General features: G+C 42.2%; 1 protein-coding gene and 2 pseudogenes across 10 annotated transcripts in view; all 3 read left to right on the top strand.

Moving 5' to 3' along the window:
* HECTD4 (HECT domain E3 ubiquitin protein ligase 4) overlaps window positions 1–24,734 on the top strand; it is a 155,854-nt gene that overhangs the window by 36,517 nt on the left and 94,603 nt on the right. For 9 of the 10 annotated variants that reach the window (XM_016149755.2, XM_036221527.1, XM_036221524.1 and 6 more), the window contains exons 2-7: window positions 3,023–3,540; window positions 7,027–7,116; window positions 7,735–7,865; window positions 9,711–9,819; window positions 10,881–11,019; window positions 13,616–13,786. In XM_016149755.2, coding sequence (XP_016005241.1) covers window positions 3,023–3,540; window positions 7,027–7,116; window positions 7,735–7,865; window positions 9,711–9,819; window positions 10,881–11,019; window positions 13,616–13,786 — 1,158 coding nt within the window. Of the gene's footprint in view, window positions 1–3,022; window positions 3,541–7,026; window positions 7,117–7,734; window positions 7,866–9,710; window positions 9,820–10,880; window positions 11,020–13,615; window positions 13,787–24,734 lie in introns of those variants that run through there. The other variant, XM_036221529.1, reaches the window with a different exon arrangement.
* Window positions 10,247–10,364, top strand: LOC118603434 (annotated as a pseudogene).
* LOC118603044 lies at window positions 10,437–10,554 on the top strand (annotated as a pseudogene).

The raw sequence follows: 24,734 nt of genomic DNA, 5'->3' as shown, positions 1-24,734 counted from the left end.
AATTCTTAGGAATGGGATTCCTTTCTATTTCCTTCAGAGGTATGCTCTAATATATCACTAGCTTTTTGACCCTTTTGGAGAATTGTATCTCTGCTCTCCTAACAGCAAGGGAGATGGAAATTGATATTTACATTTAGGGGAATACAGTAATTCATGCCCGACTCCTGACGTTTCTGCTGATTATTAGTCTAGTTAATTTCCCTATGTGTATACATAAACTCTGTCACTTCAAAAGTCTCTATTTGCTCATTGTCACTACCACATTTACTGAAATGCATGTTGGCATTTCACATTTCACATCATAGATGGCAGGTGTATGTTCTGTATTTTCTCACACACGAAATGGAAATAAGTTGGCTAAAATGACACGATCTTCTAGAACTGTTTTTATGTCAGATATTGGAGTCTTATCCATAACCGGATTTTCTTGGAAAAGAATATCTTGCCTACCTTTTATTAGCTTTCCAGAATGATCGTTTGTGTCTTAGCTTAAGAACACATATGGCATGTATAATAAAATACATCACGGGTCTGAGTGACTTTGGAAGTCACTCCCTTAATTGGGGTGACTTCAGCCTTATCACCAAAGTACAGTCAGTGACCCTTCCTTCTGATTAAGAGTGACAGGGATCTCCCCTTTTCCTTAAATAACTTTTTTCCTTTTTAAAGAAAAGAATATTAATTTTCTAATGACATTTTGGTCTTTTATCTCCTCGGTCAAGAGCAGCTACTGAGGGCAGTAGTTTTATATGAGGACAAATCATTTAATATTCATAAGTACCAGAATAGATCTTCCATAGCTGACTTACTAAAATCCCAAAGGTATGATGTCTTTATAAAATGATTGTAGGCCATGACCTTCAAACTTTAAAATGCTAAAAAAAATGGCAGCGCAGAGGACAGTTTTTAGTGTTCATAAGGGGCATCGAAATGGATAATGCTGAGTCGTCTAATGGGTTTCTGAAAGCATAGTGTGCTTTAGATACTGCGAAATCAATAAACATCACAGTCACTTAAGTGTGTATATTATATAATATTTGGTTAATTATATTATAACTCAAATCGTTTTAGAATATTTGTCTTTCGAGTGGAACACTAAAAATATAACCGAAGTATGTATAAATATAGAATCGTCAGAAAAATGCACAAGTATAGTTTTTTCAGCTAATCGTGGTATGTGGAGTTAGCTACAGATTGTCACGCACATTATTTTATGAACCATGAAATACTATATTTCAGAAGCACTTATTTTTGAGATTGATAATAAAAATAAATAGCTGGGTTTAATGTTACTAAGTTGTTCTTCGATTTTAAGTTACTGGTTTTTTTTTTTTTATGTTCTTTGAGTCTTGAGTCCAATAAAAATCTGTATTGAATTTTTTAGTAGATGCTTCATGTAAGTAGACGATCAATGTACCATAGGTAAAAACGTATGTGGAACACATGCATTTTATATCAAAGAGTTGTGTTGTAAGACTTTTTAAAAAATGCAACAATTTCGTATTTGCTTAGATGTTCATAACCGGGAAGGGATCAAAATTAAAATTGTGATTTTTTTTTTACAACATTGAAATATATCTCAATCATTGGTTGTTGATGATCATAATGGTGGAAGCTGGTTGCTGATTTTGATTTCGAGGGGGAGATCTTTAAAAAGAAGGCAGCCTCGTTTCCTTGGGTATGGTCGCAGCTTCAAGGTAGATGATTGCCCTTGAAAAGTGATGATTTCTTAAGGGACTCAAGTTATTTTATCTACTGCCATGTAAACAATAAAAGGGTAATTTGTGTTTGATGAATCCAGACAAAAGGTAAGAAAATACAGTTTTTATGACTTGATAGTAAAGGACATTTAATCATTATTTGATGTGTTGTCTTAAAAACTGAGTAAAAATGGCCCGAGTTTTGTTTTTAATTATACAACTTGCAATATAGCTTTACCCAGTGATACCTGCAGTGTTGACATTGCTCTCCGGAAGTTCTTATTTCATTGGGCTAACACTTCTTAAGGGCAAAATTTGAGGAAAAAGGTATTTCGCAGGTTTATGAGAGAAATAAAGTGAACTATGACCCTGTATAAGATTGATGCCAACAGCTTCACAGAATTTTTTTTGCTTTTATTCCAAACTCTGACTTCCTGGTCTATGGGGAACTGGCGATCTCTGACACCTGATAGATAGTCTGTTATATGTACTTGCTCTTAGAGTGCCCTCCTTAATTTGTTGGTTATAATTGTCTCTTTAGTTACAATTGTCTGTTTATTTTAACTTAGCCAAATTTATATGTATGAACTCCTTTGCATAATAAATTTAGTGTGATTCTTTATCTTGATGGCTTGTTCCTTTCTTTGTTGATTGAGGATTTAGTCGGTTTTTTTTTTTTTTTTATTCCCCCAGCTGCTGAAATCTAGAGGAGGCTTCCTGGTAATTGTATGTTTTGGCAAGAAAGTAGTGGTGGTTCCTCTATCAATGTGACTTGGATAAGTCTTTATCATGTCACCAATTGAAATAATGGATTAACAGTAGTAAGAATGGAGTGTTCTTCAAAATCAAAGACAATAAACAATCATTTATTAGTAGGTATATTAGAGTCTGAAGATAAAACTTTTGTTGTTTTTACTGACAATCCACCTGGTAATAGGAGTTAGAGATTTATAACTCTAGAGTGTTTAATAAAGATTTATACCTCCACTTTATAAATACTCGAATTTCTGACTTCGACAGATGTTATTGATCTGCTGTCAATAGGAAATGTGATGTCTGTGGGGTCATTGTAACTATTTTCAAGATTTGGGTGCTTTCAGTTAGGTCTAATCTCATGTTTGATAGGAGCATTAACAGAACTCTGATCGAGGGGAAAAGTTTCCATCAGCAAATACCTGGCTTTACAACATGTTTACATATTTGGTTGCAATTAAAATTTGTGACATGGACCATTTTTAGATACCATTGGATAGATTTGCTTCCATAATGAAGGCAATGGTGAAAGCAAGACATACCAACTTCTTTGTCGTTTCTTTCCTTAGATTTTAACCTTTGAGACCAAGAACCCAACGGAGTTAGCAGAACGTTTGCGTTCCGTTTGCGGGAACCAGAGCAATGCCTATGCCCGCCTGCTAGAGTACCGCCTGAACGCCTTGCGAGGCCTGTGGAACGCTCAGCGCCAGCTGGCCCTGGAAGAGCAGCATGAAAGGGAAAGTTCGGGTGATGAAGAAACTTTGGCCCTTCTCAAACGCCAAGGCTTGCTGCAGCAGCCCGAGCAAGCTCCCTTCACGTCACGGATGGGGCTCCTGCTGGTCTTCCCCCTCATTCAGTCCCAGAGTAGAACAGACCCCTCTCTCTGTAACATAACTGCTGAGGTGCTATTGAACTGCCTTCGTGACTGCCAGCCTTTGAGCTTGACCAAGGAGCCTGCTGACTGTCTCAATGGGATTGAAACTTTGCTGTGCTCTTGGCTAGAGGAGACTTCTGACACAGGCCGACACATCCCACATAAGCAAAAAGAAAATGCTGCTGCTGCCCTGGTGGCTTTGGCATGTGCCAGGTAAGGAAAATCAAATGTAGCATTTGGTGACCTTGTGACTGCCGCTGCTTGAGTTGGGTGAGTGAATAAGAGGACAAGCACATTTGATGGGAGTCTTAACATTCAGAAGGCCTTCTTTGTTTTCCGTATTGAATTTCACAGCCTTGACAGGACATAAGATGCTTTCATCGAAACTTGGCACCAGCAGCCAGAGCTGGAACCCAAGTTCAGGTTTTCACTTTCTGCTCTACTGTGATAACAGCTTAAATAGCTTAAAATGGAGAATCAAACCTTGCCGTTATCTACTCACCCCTGAGATGATTATTAGTGTTTTTACATCAGGTAATTCGTGGAGAGTGTTCCATCTGTATTTCTTCTGGAAGGACAGTTAGAAAATTTGTCGAGCTTTTAATTCTTTCCCTGCATGTTTATAAGGAGTGCATCAGCAAGTGAGTGGGTTGTTACTCACCTGGACTCAGTCACACAGACTTGGTCACAGATTATATTTTTGGACCCTGACGCTCCATCAGTTTAGTGGGAATGTCTCTTTGTGTATATCAAGATTTAACAGCGTAGCGGCTTTTGTGTGTAAGTCGATGTTATTGATCCGCTGTCGATAGGAAATGGGATGTGCTCGGAGTTGGTGTTCCAGGAGAGGATTCCCACGTTCTCCTGCCCAGCAACCTGTGTGATCACTGGCGCGCACTTGCGAGGTTCACTATTCTTTTCCTCTAAACTAGTTGTTGAGAGACTAATTAGGACCATGGCCTGACGGATTCGTGTCACTTACCTGTCCTTCTTCCTTCAGAATGTTTCCTTTGATCAGGTTCCTCTTCCTCCTCTTCCTCCTCTGTCCTCCTCCTCCTCCTCCTCTTAGCAAAGCTTTTGTGGGAAAATTCTTCTTGGAGGATTATGGAGTCGTTGGCTTCTTCCCCTGTTTTTATGGTTTCAAAGTCGACCTTCAAGTGGATGAATCTGAAGCTATTTTTAAGGCAGAATGGCACCAGTATTTGTCAGTTTCTTTGTCCTGGGCAAACCATCATAGCCTAGTCTTAGTCTTGTGGAAATCCTGACATGAGCTTAATTTGGGAGACATTCCTGGGTGGAATTGAAATCAGTTTTCCTGTAAAGGCTTTATATTGGATTGACTTATTTTTTTGCATATGCAAAAGACGATTTCAAGCCTTAAATAGATTTGTTATTAATGTATAAGTCCCACTTTGAGAAAATTTGCTTTTTACTTTTAGATAGGACTATCTTTAGACAGATTGAAGATTTTTTGAAATCATCAACTTTTTGGTTTCAAAAATTTTAAATATTGAACATGGGATCATAACTCACTTTTTAATATGTGTCCAAATTCAGTCTGAACCACAGGTAGTTATTGAAATTGCTTCATGTACTTGAGATTTCAAATTCCATTCAGCAGAAATGGTGAAATGAAATCTTTATTTTCTTCTTTTTGTGTTCTAAAGATGGTTCCTATATTCTATTGCTGATATTAACACCTTATTCTGGATTTCATTTACTTCAAAAGTCCCAAGCTTTTCAGTGTTAGATCAGCTCCTAATAACTTCACTAAGAAGTTATTAGGGTCATATTATTGAGCTTTCGACATTGATGCTCTCAAAGACAAAACAAATTTCCTAAAAGATTATTTCGAAGATGTTCATTCATTCAACTAACATTGATTGAGCATCTCTGATGTGCCAAGAATCTTGCTAGGTCTTAGGGATTTAGTGGCTCATGGTCTCTAACCTTACAGTTGAACGGACCCAGAGCGATTCATTTTGTCAGTAATTATTGCTCACTATCATGTGCAAGGCACTCATCTAAGCAGTGGGGATATAACAGTGAGCAAGGCGAGTGGTCCCTAAAGTTGCAAAGTTTACACAAGAGTGGAAGGGGCAGACAACTAGCAACAAACAGATGTATAAGATAGTTTCAGGGAGGGATAGTCACCGTATGAAGACAAACCAGGATACTTTGATAAAGAACACCTAAGTGAGGTGGGGGATGGCATTAGAGATACCAGGGAAGGCCTTGCCGGTATCTCTAGGTGATGTTTGGCCTGAGGCCTGGATCATGAGAAAGATGCAGGCATGCGGAGAGCCAGTAACAGTTTCAGGCGAGAGGAGCAGCAAGTGGCACGACTCCGATGCTCTTTCTGTGCTTGGGGCGGCCGAGTGGCAGCAAGGGGAGCAGGGCGGCTGGCGCGCAGCGGTAAAGGAGGGGGGCGGGAGGTGAGCCTGGCAGCGCCCAGATCACGCAGGGGCTTCATTGCTATGGAAGGCATTTAAATTTTACTCTTAGAACCTGATCGATTCTGGCAGGTAATAACACCTGAGAGTTGGTTTAGTGGTTTTAAATGTTCCACTGTGCTTTTGCCCTTTTATTTATTTATTTTTTTTACCTCGCCATACCCCAGGGAGGTATCCCTGTTGGACCGATGAAGAAGCAAAAACCCACAGGAGTCAGGGCTGGAATGGTGCCGCTGGTGAGTGGCAGAGCCAGGTGTCAGAGCCAGTGGGTCCCGACTTGTGCTTTCACGCTCGATCTGCTGCCTCCTTCCCTTACATCGTTCTTCGGTCTTGATTCTTTGAACACCAGAGATAGTAAAGGGGCAGCTAATTGGAGGACACTAGGCTGCTCGGCCCAGCATTAGGTATTCCAGTTCTTTTGGGGTTTAGGCATGTGATACCTAGCAATTAAAGCCCTGGCTACGAGAATAAGGCAGTGATCCGAAGTCAGCCCATCTGATACAGGCGATCATTTAGTTCAGGAAATGTTCTTGTGGTGATTTATGCTTGGGATCTGGCCAGGTGAGTCTTGTGCGTTTTAAAAGCACCTTCTTTTAGATCCTTCTGACCATATCACAGACTTCCCAGAGCCTCGGGCCTTGGGGACCAAAAGGAAACTGAGTAGTGGTGAGTTCAGCGAGTATTACAATCACAGATTTCACAGCGGGGGAGAAGCAGAAGGAACACCTCTCAGCACAACGTGTTAATTATTTGAATGTATCCCTTTTCAGTTATATTCGATGGGATGGGGTTTGTGGAGAAGTTATGTAAAATAGGTGAACTTAACAAAGATATTAAAGGATTAATCCTGGAAGTACTGTTAGACTTTAAATATAACCTCTTCCTATGAAATCTCTCCTCTGGGCTAGAGACTGACTTACGATGAAAACAGTTTCCACGCATAATAGTCACATGTTCTGTGTACTGGGGAGCCTTATTAATGAGCTTTTGTGTTAGGGGAAAATTATTTACCTTTACAAATGCAACAAGAGCATGTGATTGACATGGTGCCGTCCACATAGTAACTTTATGAGCCAGTGGCAATAAGCAAGAATCAAGTATATTCTGTACAGCATATGTTTTGATTGGCAGAAGCAGATAGAAACATTTCGGACCCTTCTCATGTGGTTAAGAAAATTACCATTAACAACCTTATTATTTGACTTTTCACTTTTGATGATTTTCTGTCCTCTCCTTTTATTTTTAGAGGATCACTGAAAACTTTTGTCCATACAGTTCACCTACTACAGAAACAGACCGATCTGGGGTCCCTGCCTGTAGCCGATGTACTGTATAGGTGAGTTGTCACTTTGGATCCATAATCTCCTCCACAAGAGACATTGTGCATTAGGTCTCTTTTAAAAAGTACATTGCTAAACTTTTATCGATTCATGATTCATGTTTTTAAGTGTCTTATCATCTTAGAATTTATCTTAAGACCTTTTTCCCATCTTCTTTGAATGTATTCTTAGCATGTTATCTTTCACCTTTAATTTTTGTGGGCTTTTCAAAAATGCAATAACTTGTAATGAATTCTTATTGTAGATTTTGAGGTGATAATAGATTAAAGTATGAAGAAGAAAATGAAAGCCGTTCACAATCTTATCACCCAAAGATAACCACTCCTATTGCTTTGCTGTATGTGCTTCCCAGTTCTATACCTACTTACCCCCCGACACACACACACATGCACATACATGTGTATATAAAATACATGCATCTTCCACAAAGCTGCCATTTTGTTATTACGTTTTAACTTTTAAGTTTGAAAACATATCACGAATATCTTTTCAGATGTATAATGTCTGTATAAAACTATTTTAGTTTTCTGCTATTTGATTGTAGGTAAACTTCCATGTTCTCACCGAAATGGAGACTCTCAGTGTCTTTGTGCTTCTCCATTTCTCCTTTTTAGGCTGTTGCTTTTGGAAGGGGGGCCTGGGTCCCCATCGTGTTTGCTTGGTGGCAAACACATAGTATCATGGGGCTATGAGGACATGTTGCCTGCACCAGATAGCAACACTGGCTCCAGTTCTGAAAATAAAGGTAATATAAGGGTTTTAGTCCTGTGATTGAAATTAAGATGTGAAAAGAATGGTTTTAGGTCATTGTGGCAAATGATTTAGATATAACCCTGTGTTCCTTTTAATGAAGAGCTCGAGGTTCCTATACAGTGTGTTCATTGTCTGCTTTATCAAAGTATAAAAGCTGATACTCGGTGAGGTAAGAAAATGGATAGGTTTTACTATCGCAAGGAAAAGTATCATCCATACACTTCTGCCAAAAAGGCATGAATTACTTTACTTGGTTCCTGGGTATTTGAGTTTGGGCGTGGGAGCCTTAAGTTGAATTTTTATGTTCATGAGTAGAGTATCAGGTCTTTCTACCTGATGCTGTTTTAGTAATTTATCGTGTATGTTGATGAACCCCCTCCTATTGCAAAAATTAAAAAAAAAAAAGAGATTGTTTGAGGGAACATGAAATGTTAAGTATCTTCTTTAAACGAAGTGGGCTGGATTAAATGTTTATATGGTTTCACAAATATTACTTATCAGTTTATTCTGTGATCTCGGCAAAAATGGCAGACGTGCCCTTAATTGACATCCACTTAAGTGACTTGCTAGATGGATTTGGCCTCTCCGGTCACTTGTACTTTTGGGCGCCCTGATACATCATCAGCTGCTCTCACCTGTGGAATTACAGGCGTGCCGAGAGTCCACCTTGCTCCCAAACCTGTTTGTTAATTGCAATTATTACTTGTTATTAGATCATTAAATATTACATGACCGATGAAATAGAAAGTTTAAAAACCCCAGGAAATTGTTTTCATTAAAAAAAAAAAACAATGTTTAGAAAGATTCACCAAAGCGAATCTTTCAGAAATTGGTGTTAAAATGATTACCCACTTTAACTGTTTTTTGAGGAACCGATATGTAAAATTACAATGGTCTCAAATTAGTATACGAATTTTTAAGATAACAACATACTCAGTACTGTGACATTGGATTTCCCCTAATATGACAGGTAGTAGATGAAGTCCACTTCAACATAGGGAGTGGACTAATTATGAAAATAAAAGAAATAAAAGTTTTAGTTACAAACTCTTCTTAAGGCAAATTCTTTAAGTTAGTAAACCATTTACTATCAGATAGAGAGAGACTGTTTATTTTAGCTTGGGGGAGATAGAGCTAAGGGGAAATGTAATTGCTGTTTTTAATAATATTTTTGTGTTGTGTCGCTTTAGAAATTTTCTCTGGATGGAAAATCCACAGAAGCAGATTTTAGTTTAATGTATATCATTAGTATGTCAACATAATGTCATTTGTCACTTATGGAGTGGTGGCTTTGTACCAGAGTGAAGATGGGTGTTTCTGCTCGTCTCATTTAACCTTCACTAAATCATCTAATTTAATCATCACAGTAACTCTTGAGGTACATGTTCTCCTCATTTTACAGATGAAGAAACTAAAGTTCAAAGAAGCCCAAGGTCAACTCATAAGTGCCCAAAGCTCTTAAAAGCTCATGCCATTTTTAATACAAAATCATTAGTGACAGTATCTTAGTCATTTTAGAGTAAAATCAGGAATGTGTACATTTGGCTGTTTTGCTATTCAAAACAACAACAACAAATATTTTGTAGGCTGAACCAGGTCGTCCTACTAATGACTTTCTAACCTTTCTCGATCTTGGTTCCTGACCTCCAGATGCATTTTGGACATTTGCTGTGAGGTTTGAGCCATCTTCCCTGAAAGTCACAGTGAAGCACTTATTTTAGTAGTAGGAGATTATCTTTCTGACAACCTCCTAATGGCTTTTTCATTAGAAAGAAACACGTTTATAATTTCATTAGAAAAAGCGTGTATATAATTCACCTATAAAAAATGATTTCAGATGCGGACTTGGGACGCTGCCTCACGGCAGACGGTCTGTACCTGTATACTACGAACTCGGTGGGACGAGGAGTGAGCAAACTGGGATCTGGATTGCACGGTACTCTCAGGTCAGCTGCGTGGAATTTGGGAATGATTTGCCTGGAATGTGTCCCTTTTCACATAAATCTCTGTGAAGACGTCTGGGCGGGGAGGGGCGCATGCTGACTCCCCATAGGCTGACTTAGTAGCTAAATAAGTCTGAACAAGTTCATGTGATTCTGATCTTCTCTGATTGTCTGCAACCCCTCTTGTTCTGTTAGTGCCTTACAGCTTTGTTTTGACTCTAAAGAGTTTAGTAGTCCTGTGAGATCATTGTTTTAACCGGAAATTCTTCTGTGAACACAATTTCTACAATATTAATTTCTTCTCCATGTTGATAAATGGACATTTTTCTAGTTAAGTCTCTTTCGAACTTGCATCCGAGATTGAATTAGCAGTGATTTTCAGTTGTGATGTAAGGTCTATGAATTGCTGCTCAAAGAAACCACAATTTGAGTCTGCAGCCATGCTACCCTGAACGAGCCTGATCCTGTCTGATCTCGGAAGCTAAGCAGGGTCGGGCCTGTTAGTACTTGGATGGGAGACCACCTAGGAAGACCAGGTGCTGTAGGTGTAAAAAATAAAAAATAAATAAGGGATTGTAAGCTGACCAAAAAATGAAAGAAAGAAAGAAACCACAGTTTGAGTCTATGGCCATGCCACCCTGAACGAGCCTGATCCCATCTGATCTCGGAAGCTAAGCAGGGTCGGGCCTGTTAGTACTTGGATGGGAGACCACCTAGGAAGACCAGGTGCTGTAGGTGTAAAAAATAAAAAAATAAATAAGGGATTGTAAGCTGACCAAAGAAAGAAAGAAACCACAGTTTGTGATCTTTATATATATGTATACATATATGACTAGACCTTTTCCCGAGCTTTCTCTCCTCTCCAATTTATGGTGGAAAATTAATATTTGCCCCAGTTTGCCAGTCCCAAAGTTAATGTAATATAGTCACTCGCCTTCAGATTGTTTGCATACTTAGTCATTTAAAAAGTTAGGTGGAAAATGTCGTTTGCGCCTGTCGTAACTCACTGTGGGGTTTCGGACACAACCAGGTGACCCGGCCCGTGTGCCTTTGTTTCCCCACAGGGGTTTTGTGTACTGCCGGAACGAGGACCTGGAGCCGGGCTGGGTCGCTTTCGGCAGCGGCTGTCTTCTGCACCGGCCTGTGTCTTTTGACAATAAACCTCACTCCCTCTTCCAGGTCGTCGAGCAGAATACCCTTCAGGTAAACGGAAAACCGAGGCGCAGTCTCTGCATTTTGGGGACAGTAAGGGAAGTCCCTGATGGTAATAACGAAGCCAATAGTTTCCTGCCAGAGTGGCATCTTTTTGTCATCATTTGAGTATTCTGTTTTTTTTTTTCTTTTTACTATCTTAGCGTTTTCCCATGTGATTTGAGTGAGTGTGTTCTCTAAGAGTTTCTAAGGCCGACAACAACCTTTTATATGATTAAAAAAAAATTCTAGAGTCAAAGGTTGTATAAATATTAGATTTTTTTATATATATATATAAAACAGATCTATTTTGGGAAGGCATCATTTTCCTATTCATTTGTCCTAAACAGCCCTTCTATGGGAACGGGAGCTTTGAAATGAGCGGGGATGAAATCCTCCTGTTAGGGATGAGATGCGCGTCTGTGGCGCGCCCGTGCGCTCGTGCTGCGTCGTGCCGACGTCGCGGGCTCTTGAGTCTAAGTCCTCCCCCAGGGCTGCACGTCTGGCCTCTGTCTTACTCATCTTCGTGTCCCTAGAAGGTAGTACAGTGCCTAGCTTTTGATTGATGGCGATAACAACAACAGTGGCAGCAGCTAATATGGGCCAGTGTTTCCCTCTGTGCCAGGCTCTGGTCTAGGCCATTTACATACACGTCCTTTGTCACCTGTGAGGTTTGGCTATGGCAGTTGCGTCTTACAGATGAGGCAACCGAAGCTAGGCACGGTGTAAGCAGTCTGCAGGTGTTTATTGTTGAATGAAGGACTGTCACTCAGAGGTTAAGTAACTTGCTAAAGACTGCACCATAATGGCAGGCCTAGAACTTGAATGCATGGTTCTTGGCTCTAGCATTTGAGCACTTTATGCTACACTTTTCTCCTTTCAACCAAAGTTGAACAGAATGATGGGAGTTACTGTCTGTGGAGTGAGTGCCTGACAGTAGGCACAGCCAGGACCTAACTGAGAGGTGACATCCCTTTTTATTTGTCATTCAACTGTGTCTTTCCTGTGTCTTGTTCCCCACTGTATCTCCAAAGCACATAGTTAATGCTCAATAATTGTTAGGTGGGGAAAATGAACAGATTAACAAATAGATGCCCATCTGACTCCGTTTTTTATTGCTAATGCAGACAGATTCTCAGGCTTGTAACTATTTCAAATAAATACAGGAGATATTTATAGGAGATATTTATTTGAAATAGAGTTAGAAGCCTGGGAATTAAACAGATGTTAAATTTTGGAACATGGTTTACATTTGAAGCATGTCAGTTTCCCCTGTGCTGTTGGAAGAGCTTTGATGTTGTCCAAGAAAGCAGTCTTGTCACTAACTAGGTATGTGCATTAGAGCAGCAGTCCCCAAGCTTTTTGGCATCAGGGACCGGTGCTCCTGTGAGAATCTAATGCCTGATGATCTGACGGGGAGCTGAGGCGGTGATGCTATTAGCGCTGGGTAGCGGCTGCAAGTACAGATGAAGTCTCGCTGGCTTGCCCGCCGCTCACCTCCTGTTGTACGGCCCAGTGCCTAACAGGCCACAGACCGACACCATTCCACAGCCAGGGGCTTGGGGACCCCTGCATTAGAGCAATTTGGGGGCCAATCAGTAACTGTCAAATTTCTAAATTTCCTGGCACTACAAGTTCAAAGTGTGGTTACAACAACTAGGTAACTTTTTAACTTTTGAGGTAGACAAAACAAGTCTGGAAAAAAGTTCATGTGAAATGAGTTCAGGGGTCAAAAGTAACCTTAGGAAAACTGGTGACTCACCCACAGAGGTAGAGTAACTGAAAATCCCCGAGGGCATCTGACCTTCTCTATTTATTTTTATTTTTGGGATTTTCAGCTCTCCTCCTACTCTTGGATTTTTCAGAAAACCAAGTCAGTAGTTTTCTTGATTCTCATTTTTCCCCTCATTTTAAGTGCTTTTCTGCTGCAGTAAAGAAATAGTACATAATTGGAAATAAGGCAAAATATATGCCGAAATCAAAGGATGTTTCGTATTAGCAAACACGTGTCTTCTTGTCCAACACAGAGAAGTGGTGTTTGTCTTTTTCCTCCTGATGGCCTCGGCAAATTCCGGGAAGCCCTCGAGTTCCCCCTTCTTCTCCACTTCCCTCTTTTTCTTCTTTTGCCCTTTCCCCACTTCTTTCCATATATATTAAATAACTTTGCCTTAGACTCAGAATCAAGGACTGGAGATGTAAAGATGAATAAGATATAGTTTCTGTGCTTTAAATATGATTAATAGTCTTAAATTCATTTACTAAGGAAATTTCAGAAAATACCATTTCTCTGAAACTTTGTTTTTAATAAATGTTTGACGAAACACATGAGCACAGCAGATTCAGAGTGTTTAGTAACTAAATACATTTTTTTTGAAAATGTAATCTGGATTAATCTCAATCTTTTTATCTGTTGCATGGCCAATTGTACGAACTTGTACATTTTTGTCATGTAATTTTCATATATTATTCTTAGAGATAAATACCAGTTTTATTTTGACCAGGAAGCCTATCGAATTCTCAGCTTGGACTTAATAGCATTCTTAACGAACTGATAGAATTAATCAGAACGTCTTTATCACACTGTTGAAGTTTTCCCTTTTGTGTCCAGGTGTGCCAGGTGGTGCCAATGCCAGCCAATCACCTGCCTGTGGGCAGCACTATGAGCACCGTGCACCTTTCTTCAGATGGTACTTACTTCTACTGGATCTGGTCTCCCGCCAGTCTGAATGAGAAAACACCTAAGGGACATTCTGTCTTCATGGACATTTTTGAACTTGTGGTAAGTTTCGCTTTCTCGTTCTGCTTTTTTTTTTTGCAGAGAAACTTCTATTTGCTTTCTTTTTATAGTGGTTTATAAAAGACCTGAGAAACCTGGAGGATATACAGTGTGTTCACTCTTGCCTCAAAATCGATTTTTGTCTTGGGTGTCTTTGGACGTTGCTTTGTTAGGAGTTACATGACTGAATAAAGCCAAGATTTCTGAAGGTTGATCTGGCAACAGACTGGTGAGAACAATAAAGTGTAGACAGTGGAGTTTTTAAGTAGAAATGCCCATGGGACTTGTTGGAAACGTGGAACTAAATTGCAGTAGCAGGCTTGGGTCTGTCCATAGGTGTTGGGAGTCCCCGAGGGAGATGACAATTAAAATGTGAGAAGGCGTTCACTTATTCATGAGCTATTAGCTGACTGCCAGCTGACAGCCAGGCGGTCTTGTGTCTAGGTGGTGGGAACTCAGCGATGGGCAAGGTAGACAGGATCCGTGCTCAAATGGAGCTTGTATTCCGGCTGGTCGAGTGGGTTGGCTTGGCGGTGGTGGAAAGACAAAAAACTCAACCATAAACAGCAGATAAGTGGACAACATAATTTTAGGTAGCGAAGGAAAAGCAGTAGTTACACAAATGAAGAAATTGGGTAGTAGGTTGGGGAAGAACATTCTAGGAAGAGGAGACCACACGTGCAAAGGCTCAGTGGCAGGAGCGAGCACGCGTGTTTTAGGAAGCGACAGTGGGCTGGCGTGGCCGGGATGCAGAGACAAGGAGAGGCCGGAGCAAGAAGAGGCGGGGCCATGGTGGTGTAGACCTGATTGCAGTGCGTAGCCCGTAGCCACCTGTGGCTATTTAAACTTAATCAGAACTAAATAAAACAGTCACTCCGTTGCATTAACCACATTTCAGTGTGGCTGGCTAGTGGCTATGGTATTGAACGGCGAAGATATATAGAACATTTACATCATCAAAGAAAGTAATGTTGGACAGCGCTGGTCTAGATCGTATTTGCAGAGACTCGTACGGGGAAAAAAATTGTCCCAAGCCAGGCCTGCGACAAAACCTGTTTTCATGATGTAATTTACAGCCTGCTTCTGGGAAGAAATTAGCATTCCTGAACAACAACAACAAAAAACCTGAAGCAATTTTCCGATAAATTTTAATGGGGTTAAAGCTTGTTCTGGGAAACCTGTCACCCATCCTGCTGGCCGTCAGTCAGGAGTCCAGTAACCTTTAACCGAATGGACTCTTTTCTTTTTTTAATCTGGTCTCTCAGTATTCTCTAATCATTATTTTTTCTTGTAAAATGCTTCAACGAGAGTGAATCTTTGAATCGGTCAGCTAGAGATTGTACCATTTAAACGTATATTCATAATTGTCAGAAAAGTTTTTTTGTTTTTAAATGGACTTACTAGCTGGTTAAAAGGATTTTAGGTCTTTAAGAATAATGGGAAAACATGAAGAATTCCTCTTTCCCTGATATGCTTTTGTTAAATTAAAAGAAAAAATTGTATTCAGAGAGATACATGCGCGTGGATTAAAACTTCGGGTCCATACTGAAGAGTGAGAGTCCCTTGTCCCCCCGGGCTGCCTCTCACAGGCAGTCGCTTTAACGCGTTCAGCTTTTTCGTTCTTCTGGTGGTTACCTTCATATCTCCACGCAAAAGGCGTACACTGCTGCGGCTTGGTTTATGAACTCCATATATAGTGTGTGTGTTTTCTGTGATAGATGAGGATTTGGTTCCATTCTTATTCTTCCCGATGTATTTACCTCGTTCATTTAAATTCCTCTCTTGGTTATCTGTAACTTACAGGTAAACGTTTATTTCTTGTTCCTTAGTTCTGGGCAGTACCTCTTGTCCCCCTACTTTAGAAGATGGTAGTGTCCCCTCCTGTCCTTCAGTGTGGGGAAAGCTAGTATGTTCAGGGGAATCCTGAGAGGGAGATGTGTTTCAGCCCCACCCAGACTTAGACTGTCTTGGAGACTGCAGGCATCAGGAAAGGCGCGGAGCCGGTGTGAGGTTTGTTAAAGGAACGGTCCTCCCCCTTCCCGGTGCACATGACGTTTGTGCTCAGATGCTGTCTGCCCAGGCCAAAGACTGGACGCTGCGTTTCTGAAGAAACAATGACCCTGGAAAAAAGACCTGGACATACTGACAGTAGGGTTCATTTAAGGGAAAGACTGGCCGCCCAGTGAATCGCCCGCAGCCGAGGCGTTCCAGCAAGTAAGCCTCGGCCACGTGCACAACGTTCCCGGTTTAGTGCTGAGCTGTTAAAAAGAGACACCGAAAAAAAAAACACCCAAAATTTGGAGAGGTATGTGTGTGGAAGGGAGGGGGATAGATAAAAACATGCTGGCAAAACACCGATGACTATTGAAGCCGGGTGATGGGTACATGGGGAACTCTTTATACTATTCCTTCTTTTGTGTATAGTTAAAAATTACCCTAATAAAAAGTTTTTAAAAAATTTTTGTTGAAGCAGCCAACCAAAGATCTCTAGATAAATGAGGAAAGCCTCCAATTTGAAAATTAAAAATAAGAAAAAAACCAGAAAAATATCTAATAAGAGTAAAACTTTATTAACACCGACTACTCTGAGATATGAGATGATACTGCATTCATAATACAGAACAGGATGTCAAGAAAAAAGAACTATCAGAGAATAGAAAGAGCTCCTGGAAATTAAAACTATGATCACCAAAAGTTAAAAATTAATAAAAGATTTAAAGAGGAGTAATTTCCCAGAAAGTAGGACAAAGAGATAAAGAACAATAAATGTGAGAGAAGAGATGTAGAAGAGTAATCCGTCTCACTTCTTAATGGGAGTTCCAAAAAAGAACAGAGAAAAAGAGGACACAAAAGACATAACCTAAGAAAAATGTCAGACTATAGAACACTGGTGCCTACCTTTTAAAAGTGAATGAAAATTGCCCACACTGTGGCACATCATCCTGAAATTTCAGATGATCAGGAATAGAGGTGATTCTAAATGTTCCAGAAATAAAATAAAATCTTATACAAATGATGAGTTAGAAAAGCACCAAGCTATTCAGTAGCATTATTGGATGCAAAAAATGGGGCAGGGCTTTCAAATTTCGGAGGGAAATTGATTTCCAACCTGGAAGTCAGTAGCCAGCGAAAGTACCAATCAAGTATAAAGACAACATAAAGGTATTTTTAGACACATAGTTATACAATCAAAAGCCCATACCTGCCCCGCAGGAAATAGAACAACTAAAATAGCCTCTTCTGATGGCATGAAATAAAAAGTTGGGAAGGAAGGATTAAAAGAACAGCCTTTGAATCATTTTTGGAGTGAATCAAACAAGCCAACTCAAAATAAAAAACAAACCACCCTGTTTGGAGACAGTTTAGAATTTGAATATAAAATGAGGTGAAACCAAGGGGTTTTTCTTAATTTATTTTCAACGTATAATAATGGCATTATGGTCGTATAAGAAGATGTCCGTATTTTGAGAGAGGTGTGATGAAGTATTCAGATATCTGGGATATGCTTCAGAATGTTGGAGCGAAAAAAGGCAGGGAGGTTAAACAGGGCTGGCAATATCTGGATAATAGTGGAATCTGGATGATGGGTGTATGGAAGTTCATTGTACCATTTTCTATTTTTATGTATATTTGAAATTTTTCCTCATTAAATAAGTTATCATTGGCCACTAGTTTAGCAGTGTCTAAAATGCTGACTTGGGAAGCTAAGCGTAGATATCTGGCTTCCTTTCACTGGGTGGAACACTGTAGCTATTAAAAAGCATGAGGCAGATCCGCATAGACTGAAGTAGATTGATTTTCAAGTTATGTTATTTCACACACAAAAGCTAGATTCCGACTGCTGTGTGTTCGCTGCCTGCTGTGTAATGGAAGTTGGGGTAGGGAGGCAGATTCTTTCTGCAATCGTCCTTTATGGACAGCTTTCCTGTCAATGGATGGATCGTTCACCACAGCATACAAATACTAATGTTAGAGGATATCCTGTCTGTCAAAAACGAAACGACTCCCTTGGCCCGCACCCGCCTACGTCCACTATCTGTGGGATAGCAGTACTCTTCAGAGACATTATCTGTCCTGTCTTCATGTTCTTCTTGGGTCCTCATTATGCCACCAGAACAGCTCTTCCCAAGTTCACCAGGGACTTCCACATTACTAAATTCAGGGTCAGCTCAGCCTTCTTTCTATTTGACCTCTAGGGAGTATTCAGTGTAGTTTATCACTGCCACATTCTTGAAACTGCTTATCTTGACCTGTGGGACACACCTCAGACTTCTGTCACTGGCTGTTCCTGCCTGGTCTCGTCTTCTCTGCTTTCCAACAAGCCCATGCGCCAAGACTTCCCGTCAAGTGCTCCTGTCCTCTCTCACTCCCTCGCCGATCTCGTCCTGTCTTAATAGCTTTAAACTCCTCTGAATACCGATGACGCTCACGTTTGCTACTCAGCCAAAACCTGTCCCCAGAACTCCAGGTGTGTATTGATGTAGGCGTTTATTTGTACGCGCACAGAATATGAGATGTTTCCATTTGGAAGTCTGATAGCCACCTACCTCAAGCTAACTGCGTCCCCAACCAGACTCCTGATTTTACTCAGACCTGCCCTCCCCACGGGCTTTCTCATTTCAGTTCATGGCATCTGTGACCTTCCAGTGCCGGCCAGAGACCTTTGGTGTCACTCTCGGTTCCCTTTTTTTTTTTTTTTTTCTCTTCCCAAATTCCATATCCAGTCAGCAAACGCTGCCTGCTCCCCCTTCAAAGCGTATCCCCAAGCTTTTACCTCTTATAGCTTCTTACGTGATCTGGGCCCCTCTCCGCCCACTGCTCTCTGCACCTACCACTCCCCCGCCTCACGCTGACACTCAGACACCAGGCGTGCCGCCTCCTGGGGGCCTGGGTGCTGAGACATGGTCCTCCAGATAACCACATGGCTTGTTCTCTCATGTGTTTAGGTCTCTGCTCAGATATCACCTTATCAGAAAGGCCTTTCTGACCATTCTGTAGAAAATGTTCTATATAAAATAAAATCTTGTCTTTTGCCCTGCTTTATTTTTCTTCATAGCTCTTATCACTACCCTTTTTTTTGCTTATTTATTCACTGTCTCCCTTGCCTAGAATGTCAGCTCCATGGCGCAGGGATTTCTCTGCTGACCGCTGTGCCCCCAGGTCAATGCCCAGCACACAGTAGGCGCTTACCGATAATATTTGAATGAATGGGTAAATGGAAGCATCACAAGAAAGTGGCAGCACTGGTTACCTCTGGGGCGGGGAAGGGGTATGGCAAGGCTCGCTTCCCATCATTCATCTTTTTACGTGTGTTAAAAAGTTTTTAAATGGGCCTTAAAAAATTAATTAAAAAAATAAGTTTTGTTGAAAAGGAGAACCTGGCAGCATTGCATTCTGCTGAAAAGTCAAGACTGAGCGTGACGGAGGTCTTCTGAGTGGAGACTATGGGAGCTGTCATGGCAGCGTTAGTGAGAGTGGCCATGGGGGAGCTGGAGGGCCGGGCGCCAGATGGCGCTGGTCTAGGGGTAAGATGGAGAGGAATGGATAATTCCCTCCAGAGGCTTGTCGTGAAAGAAAGAAGTTGGAGGGAGGCGGCGGAGTAGACTGTGGGGACATTGAAGTATTTTTAACTTTAATTTAAAAATTTAAATTATTGAATAGATAATATTACCTGCTTCGAAATTCGCAAATTATAGGGCTTAGCCATAACCCTCTGGTGAGCTGCCTGGGCCAAACCAGACAAAAAAGTTTATAAAGTGAGGGCTTTAGATTAGGCGATTCAAAGGTTTCTAGCCCTGAAATTCTCCCCACTCCCCCAGCTTTGTTGAGGTGAAACTGACAAATAAAATTGTACATCTTTAAGGTGTACAACGTGTTGATTTGATATATGTATATACTGTAAAATGATGACCACGATCAAGTAGACACATCTGTCACCTCACATAGTTCCCATATTTTTGTGTGTGTGGTGAGAACATTTCAGATCTAGCCTCTTAGCAGACTTGAGGCCTACAGCACAGTGGTAGTCACCCGCTGTACGTTAGATCCCCGGAACCGTCGCCTTCTAACTGAGCGTTCGAGCCCTTTCACCAGCGTGTCCCCGTCGCTCCCGCCCGCAGCCTGGCAGCCACCATGCTCCTCTGTTTCCGTGAGTTCAACTTTTTTATCTCCCGCGTATTGGTGAGGTCATACAGTGTTTGTCTTTGTCTGGCTTACTTCACTTAGCGTAATGCCCTCAAGGGTCACTTACGTGGTCGCAAGTGGTAGGATTTCCTTTTTTTTTTTTTTTTATGGCTGAATACAGAAATTCTTTACTTAGCTAATTGATGATAAATTTTGGTTTCTAAATAGTATAAGTATTTGCCACATAGATGTGACTGATAATTATTGGAAAGAATTATGATTTCACCTAGATACTTGGAAGTAGTAAGTTTCTCTCCAAATTTAGTGACAGTTATATTGTTAATTTAAAATATATATATATATATATTAAAAACAGATGATGTAGTCACATAGTTTCACAGCTCAAATGGTACAGCTCTCACCGGCCCTACCCGGCCTCCCAGCCCGTCCCTCCCCAGAGACGAGTCATGTTAACGTTTTCTTCCATATTCTTCCAGAGACAACACGAGCACGTACAGACAAATACAAATGTACGTTTTTGTGTTTCCTCTTCTGTTTTTCCGCCACGGGCCCTGATTACCCACGTTCTTCTGCACCTCGCTCAGGTGAAGTGATGAGAGGGTGAGTGGCGGGAGGTAGAGAAGTGTCCAGGGCCGTTTCCTGGAGGGCCTCGCAAGGTGTTTGGATTTTATTGTTAGTGACATGGGAAGCTCTTGGAGAGTTTTGAGCAGGATCTGGTGTTAGAAGTTCATTGTAGCTTTTGGGTCAAGAATAGATCAAAGCAAGATTTAAGACTCTTGAAGAGACTAAACAAGTATAGAAGAGAACATGTACCAGTTTTATAATCAGAAAAAAATATTGAAAACATTTTTGGAAACGTGAACACTACCAGCGTTCTTCCACTGTGTTTTTCATGAGAAAAACAGGTATTTGATCTATAAAATGGGTCCCTCGGTACCTAGAATTGAGAGAAAACTAAAGGATTCCCTAAAATGATGAGGTATCAGAGAGTACGATCCCGCTTGCTATGTTTGTCTCTCAAAATGATTTCTTACTAACTCAGTGGAATTAGATAACTAAGCATTACCTAAGGGAGCCTGCAAAAACGTGGTCGGAGTAGGACGGAAAGGCCTGGAATGTGGGGGACGCTCTGCCAAACTACGTGGTAGACTGCGATTAACATAAAATAGGCGCTATCGCTTGGATCACCGAATTTTTCTGGTATTTAGGGCTTTTCAGTTATCTATTGCTGCTCAACAAACCACCTCCAAACTAAGTGACTCCAAGCGACAGTGATTTGTAGCTGACTGGGCTCAGCTGGCCCTTCTCCGCATGGTGAGGCCAGAATCCCACCACGGCTTCAGTCCTCTAAGAATCGGGCCGGGGCCGTTACGTTCAAGGCGGCCTCTCATCTGCTAGATTACTTGACCTCAGTAATCTGGGCTGAACCTCCTGACAACATGGAGGCTGACTTTCAGAAGGGGGCATTTCAAGAGACGTGCTCATCAAGCCTCGCTCGCATCATGCTTTCAGTGACCAAGCCCACAGTTAGGGTGGGAGGGGACTAAACAAGGGCATGAACACCAGGAAATAGCATTCCCCGGGGCCACCAGTGTGACAGTCTACCACTTGGGGGCACGGGTGTTTTGAGGCTCTAGACAGTTGAGAATGCTGGCCTTTAAGACTGCAGGACAGGGGAGGCAGGGACTTCCTGCCCGATTTAGTTACTGCTGCTCGGGATGCGTCCCTGCCCCAGACTCTGCTGTAACTCTTTACCTTTTCAGAGCACAGTTTTTACATTTCGTTTCATTCTGAGAGTTCTTCGCACCTCCGTGTGCTCCCTTTAAACTGCTGTGCTTTGGATAGATTCAGTGACAATTTTCCTGACATTTTGTCTTCTTTATGTTCCTTCCTAAACATATGGTCAGTATAGTACTGAACACAGTAGGTCCCTTTTCCCCCTTCTCTCTGAGGGGTTCTTTTTTCCTCTAAATTATGATCCAGGTGACTAAGATGCCCTTCATTCATCCACTTTTCATCCAGTACCTACTGCATTGCCTCATCCGGGTGATACAGCAACAGGCTTCATTCCCGAAGAGCTTGCGTTAGAGGGTGGGGAGTAAGACAGGAAGAGAGCGAAAGACAAGAGCGGAATTTCCGCTGGTGGTAAATGCTGGGGAGAAGACGAAACAGGGTGACGTGACAGGGAGCGGGTGGGGGCGGGGCTGCTTTAGTGCGGCTGGCACATTGGACCTTTCTGAGGAAGGACATTTGAGCCGAGACCTGAGTGGTGAGCAGCCATCTCAGTTTGCCTGGGACTGAGAGATTTCTCAGGATGTGGGGCTTTCAGTGCTAAAATCCAGGACAGTGTGGGCAAAGCTACGGTCGTCCAGTAGCGAGTACAAGGCCCAAAGTCGGGAGGAGCCTGGGCATTTGGAGCGGTGACGGGAGGCCAGTGAGGCTGCAAGTGAGTGAGAGGGCGGCCGAGGCAGGCGAGGCCGGCCCATCGCTGGATGTTGGACCACGCGGGTCCCACTAGGCCTTACCAGTCGTTCGGATTTTATTATAACAAAATGCTAAAATTTTATTATATAAAACGTGTTGGGATGCCACTGCAGAGTTTCCAACAGGGAAGGACATGGCTTTGTTTATTTACATTTGTAATTGATCACTGACTAGTGAGTGTGTCAAGAGTAATATACAGTCGTGCCAGGATGGACATGGGGGCACCAGCTGAGAGCCTGGTTGAGTCCCCAGGCTTGAGATGACGGTGGCTTGGGCCAGGGGAGTGGGCTGCGTGTCACCACCAGCCCTACGCTGCTGCTTCTCTCAGCCTCTTCCTCGCCTAAGTCAGCGGCTTTTTAACCCTGAAGAGCTGCTTTGCTAAGCGCAGGGCGTCGCAGGCTCGCCGCTTGGGCACCCGCCCTCCGCCTCCCTTGCTCCTCACACGTGCTTCATCCGGTACTGTCAAGGTACTTGAACACGATAATATAGTGTTTTTTTTTTTTTCAAAGTTATCATTTTTCTCATAGAGCCAGATTGAGTTATACTTTTGAATGCCAAGCTTAAAGTGATTGATTTTTATCTTGGATGCTCTGAAGGGTTATATTTAGAGTCGTGAGACATAAATAGAGCTGTGATCGGTGCAGGTTGATCTAGCAGGAGGGTGGGGGTAGAGCGCCATGGTAAAATGTGGATGTGTTCAATTTTAGGCAACAGTAGGCTATTCAGGTCCAAATGCCGGGGAGTGGGAGGCAGTTAGAGAAGTGGGACTGGCTCTCAGTTGCAAGGACGGGTCTGTATGCAGAGCGTGGGATTGCACTTGGGGGAGGGCACTGGTTTGTTTGTTCAGCAAGGCATCGAGTATTTATTGTGTGGCTCCTAAGTGCTGGGAATGTTATAATGAACAAGGCAGCCAGGATCCCAGCTCTCAGGGAGCTGCCATTCAGTTAGGGCGGGGGAGATGGAAGGCCAAACAATAAATGAATAAGATAACCTCAAAGCGAGTGCTGTGAAGTAACAACCCAGGGCGATGTGCTCTGGCTTGAAGGGGTAGTAGAGGAAATTCTCCTTTAGACTGGTAACAGGAATGGCCTCCTTGGGGAGGTGACATTCTACCCAAGACCTGAATGATGGGAAGAGCCAGCAACGGGAAGACAGAGGTCTTGGACACCAGAGGCTAGGTCTAGTCCTAGGCAAGGTCTTGTTTAAGTGAGTAGAGATGTAGAACCAGCAAATAAGAGAGCAAGGAAGGCAGGGATTGTTGGCTTTGCCCACTAGCAGAGTGCCTTACGTGTAGCTTCAGGTTAAAAAGGAGCAAAGCAGGATGTGGGCTACCACCGAGGCCGGGGAAGGCTAGCAACCACGGCACAGCCTACCTGGAAGTTAAGGAAAAGGTGATGGTTTTTGTGTTGGGTCACTCGTGGACCATCAGGAATGTCCACTTGATGGGGGTGCTGAGTTAAGTAATGGCAAAGGGGTTAAGAAACAGGGGTGAGGAACTAGGAGCAACATTTTTGGACTCTTAAGACTTTCTTTCCCTTATCATTTGCGAACGTGTCATGTAAGCCTGCCCCCCTCGGCACTGCTCCTTCCTGGCCGTGCTCCTGAATTTGCTTGCTTTCTGTTCCCTCTTACGTTATGGACCTTTCACTTTGGACTCCTTCTTTGCTTTTTATTTGCTTCTTATAAGCCTTGCCACTTTGCGCTCCTGTTCCCTCTTATCTCTGTACCCTGTGGCTGCAATCCAGTCCTGGTCGCCTTTGCTGGTTGCACCAGTTTCTGAGAGTCCAGCCAGCTCCAGGAGCCCAGGTCTGGAAGGGGGCATTAGAATGCAGAGGCCGCATGAGGTATGATCGAGACGTTTGACAGCGAATGGAAGTGGAGAAAAGGGATGGTGTTTCTATGGGACATCAAGGTTTTTTGTTTAAGATTTCAGAGACCTGCGAATATTTGAAACCAAGGAGAAGGAAGTCAATAGGGAGGGAGCCCCTGACAGCGGAAGGGCAGAGGGAGTTCATTAAGGGAGCAGTCAGAGAGGAGGCGGGCGCAGAGGCGTTAACCTCCAACAACAGGTGAAGCGCTTCTTCCTCTGAATTAAGAGGAAAGGAAGAATGAGGCTGGAAGCAAAGATTCTCGAGTTGAAAGAGAGAAGAGCGCAAGCAGCTTAGAGTAAGTGGTCTGGATCTTTTTAGCAATAAAGCAAGCCAGGTGGTCTGCTTCATCAAGTCAAGCTCAAAATGGGTAAGGAATTTTGGAATCGCCACTCCAGGGATTTTGCTGGGGAATAATCAAGTGATTTACGAGGAACTGCCAAGCACCAGCAAGG

This window comes from Rousettus aegyptiacus, unplaced genomic scaffold (genome assembly GCF_014176215.1).
Source record: "Rousettus aegyptiacus isolate mRouAeg1 unplaced genomic scaffold, mRouAeg1.p scaffold_m13_p_5, whole genome shotgun sequence".
Classification (NCBI taxonomy): domain Eukaryota; kingdom Metazoa; phylum Chordata; class Mammalia; order Chiroptera; family Pteropodidae; genus Rousettus; species Rousettus aegyptiacus.
The sequence above is the reverse complement of the archived record's forward strand: the minus strand, read 5'-3'. Positions and strand labels throughout refer to the sequence as shown.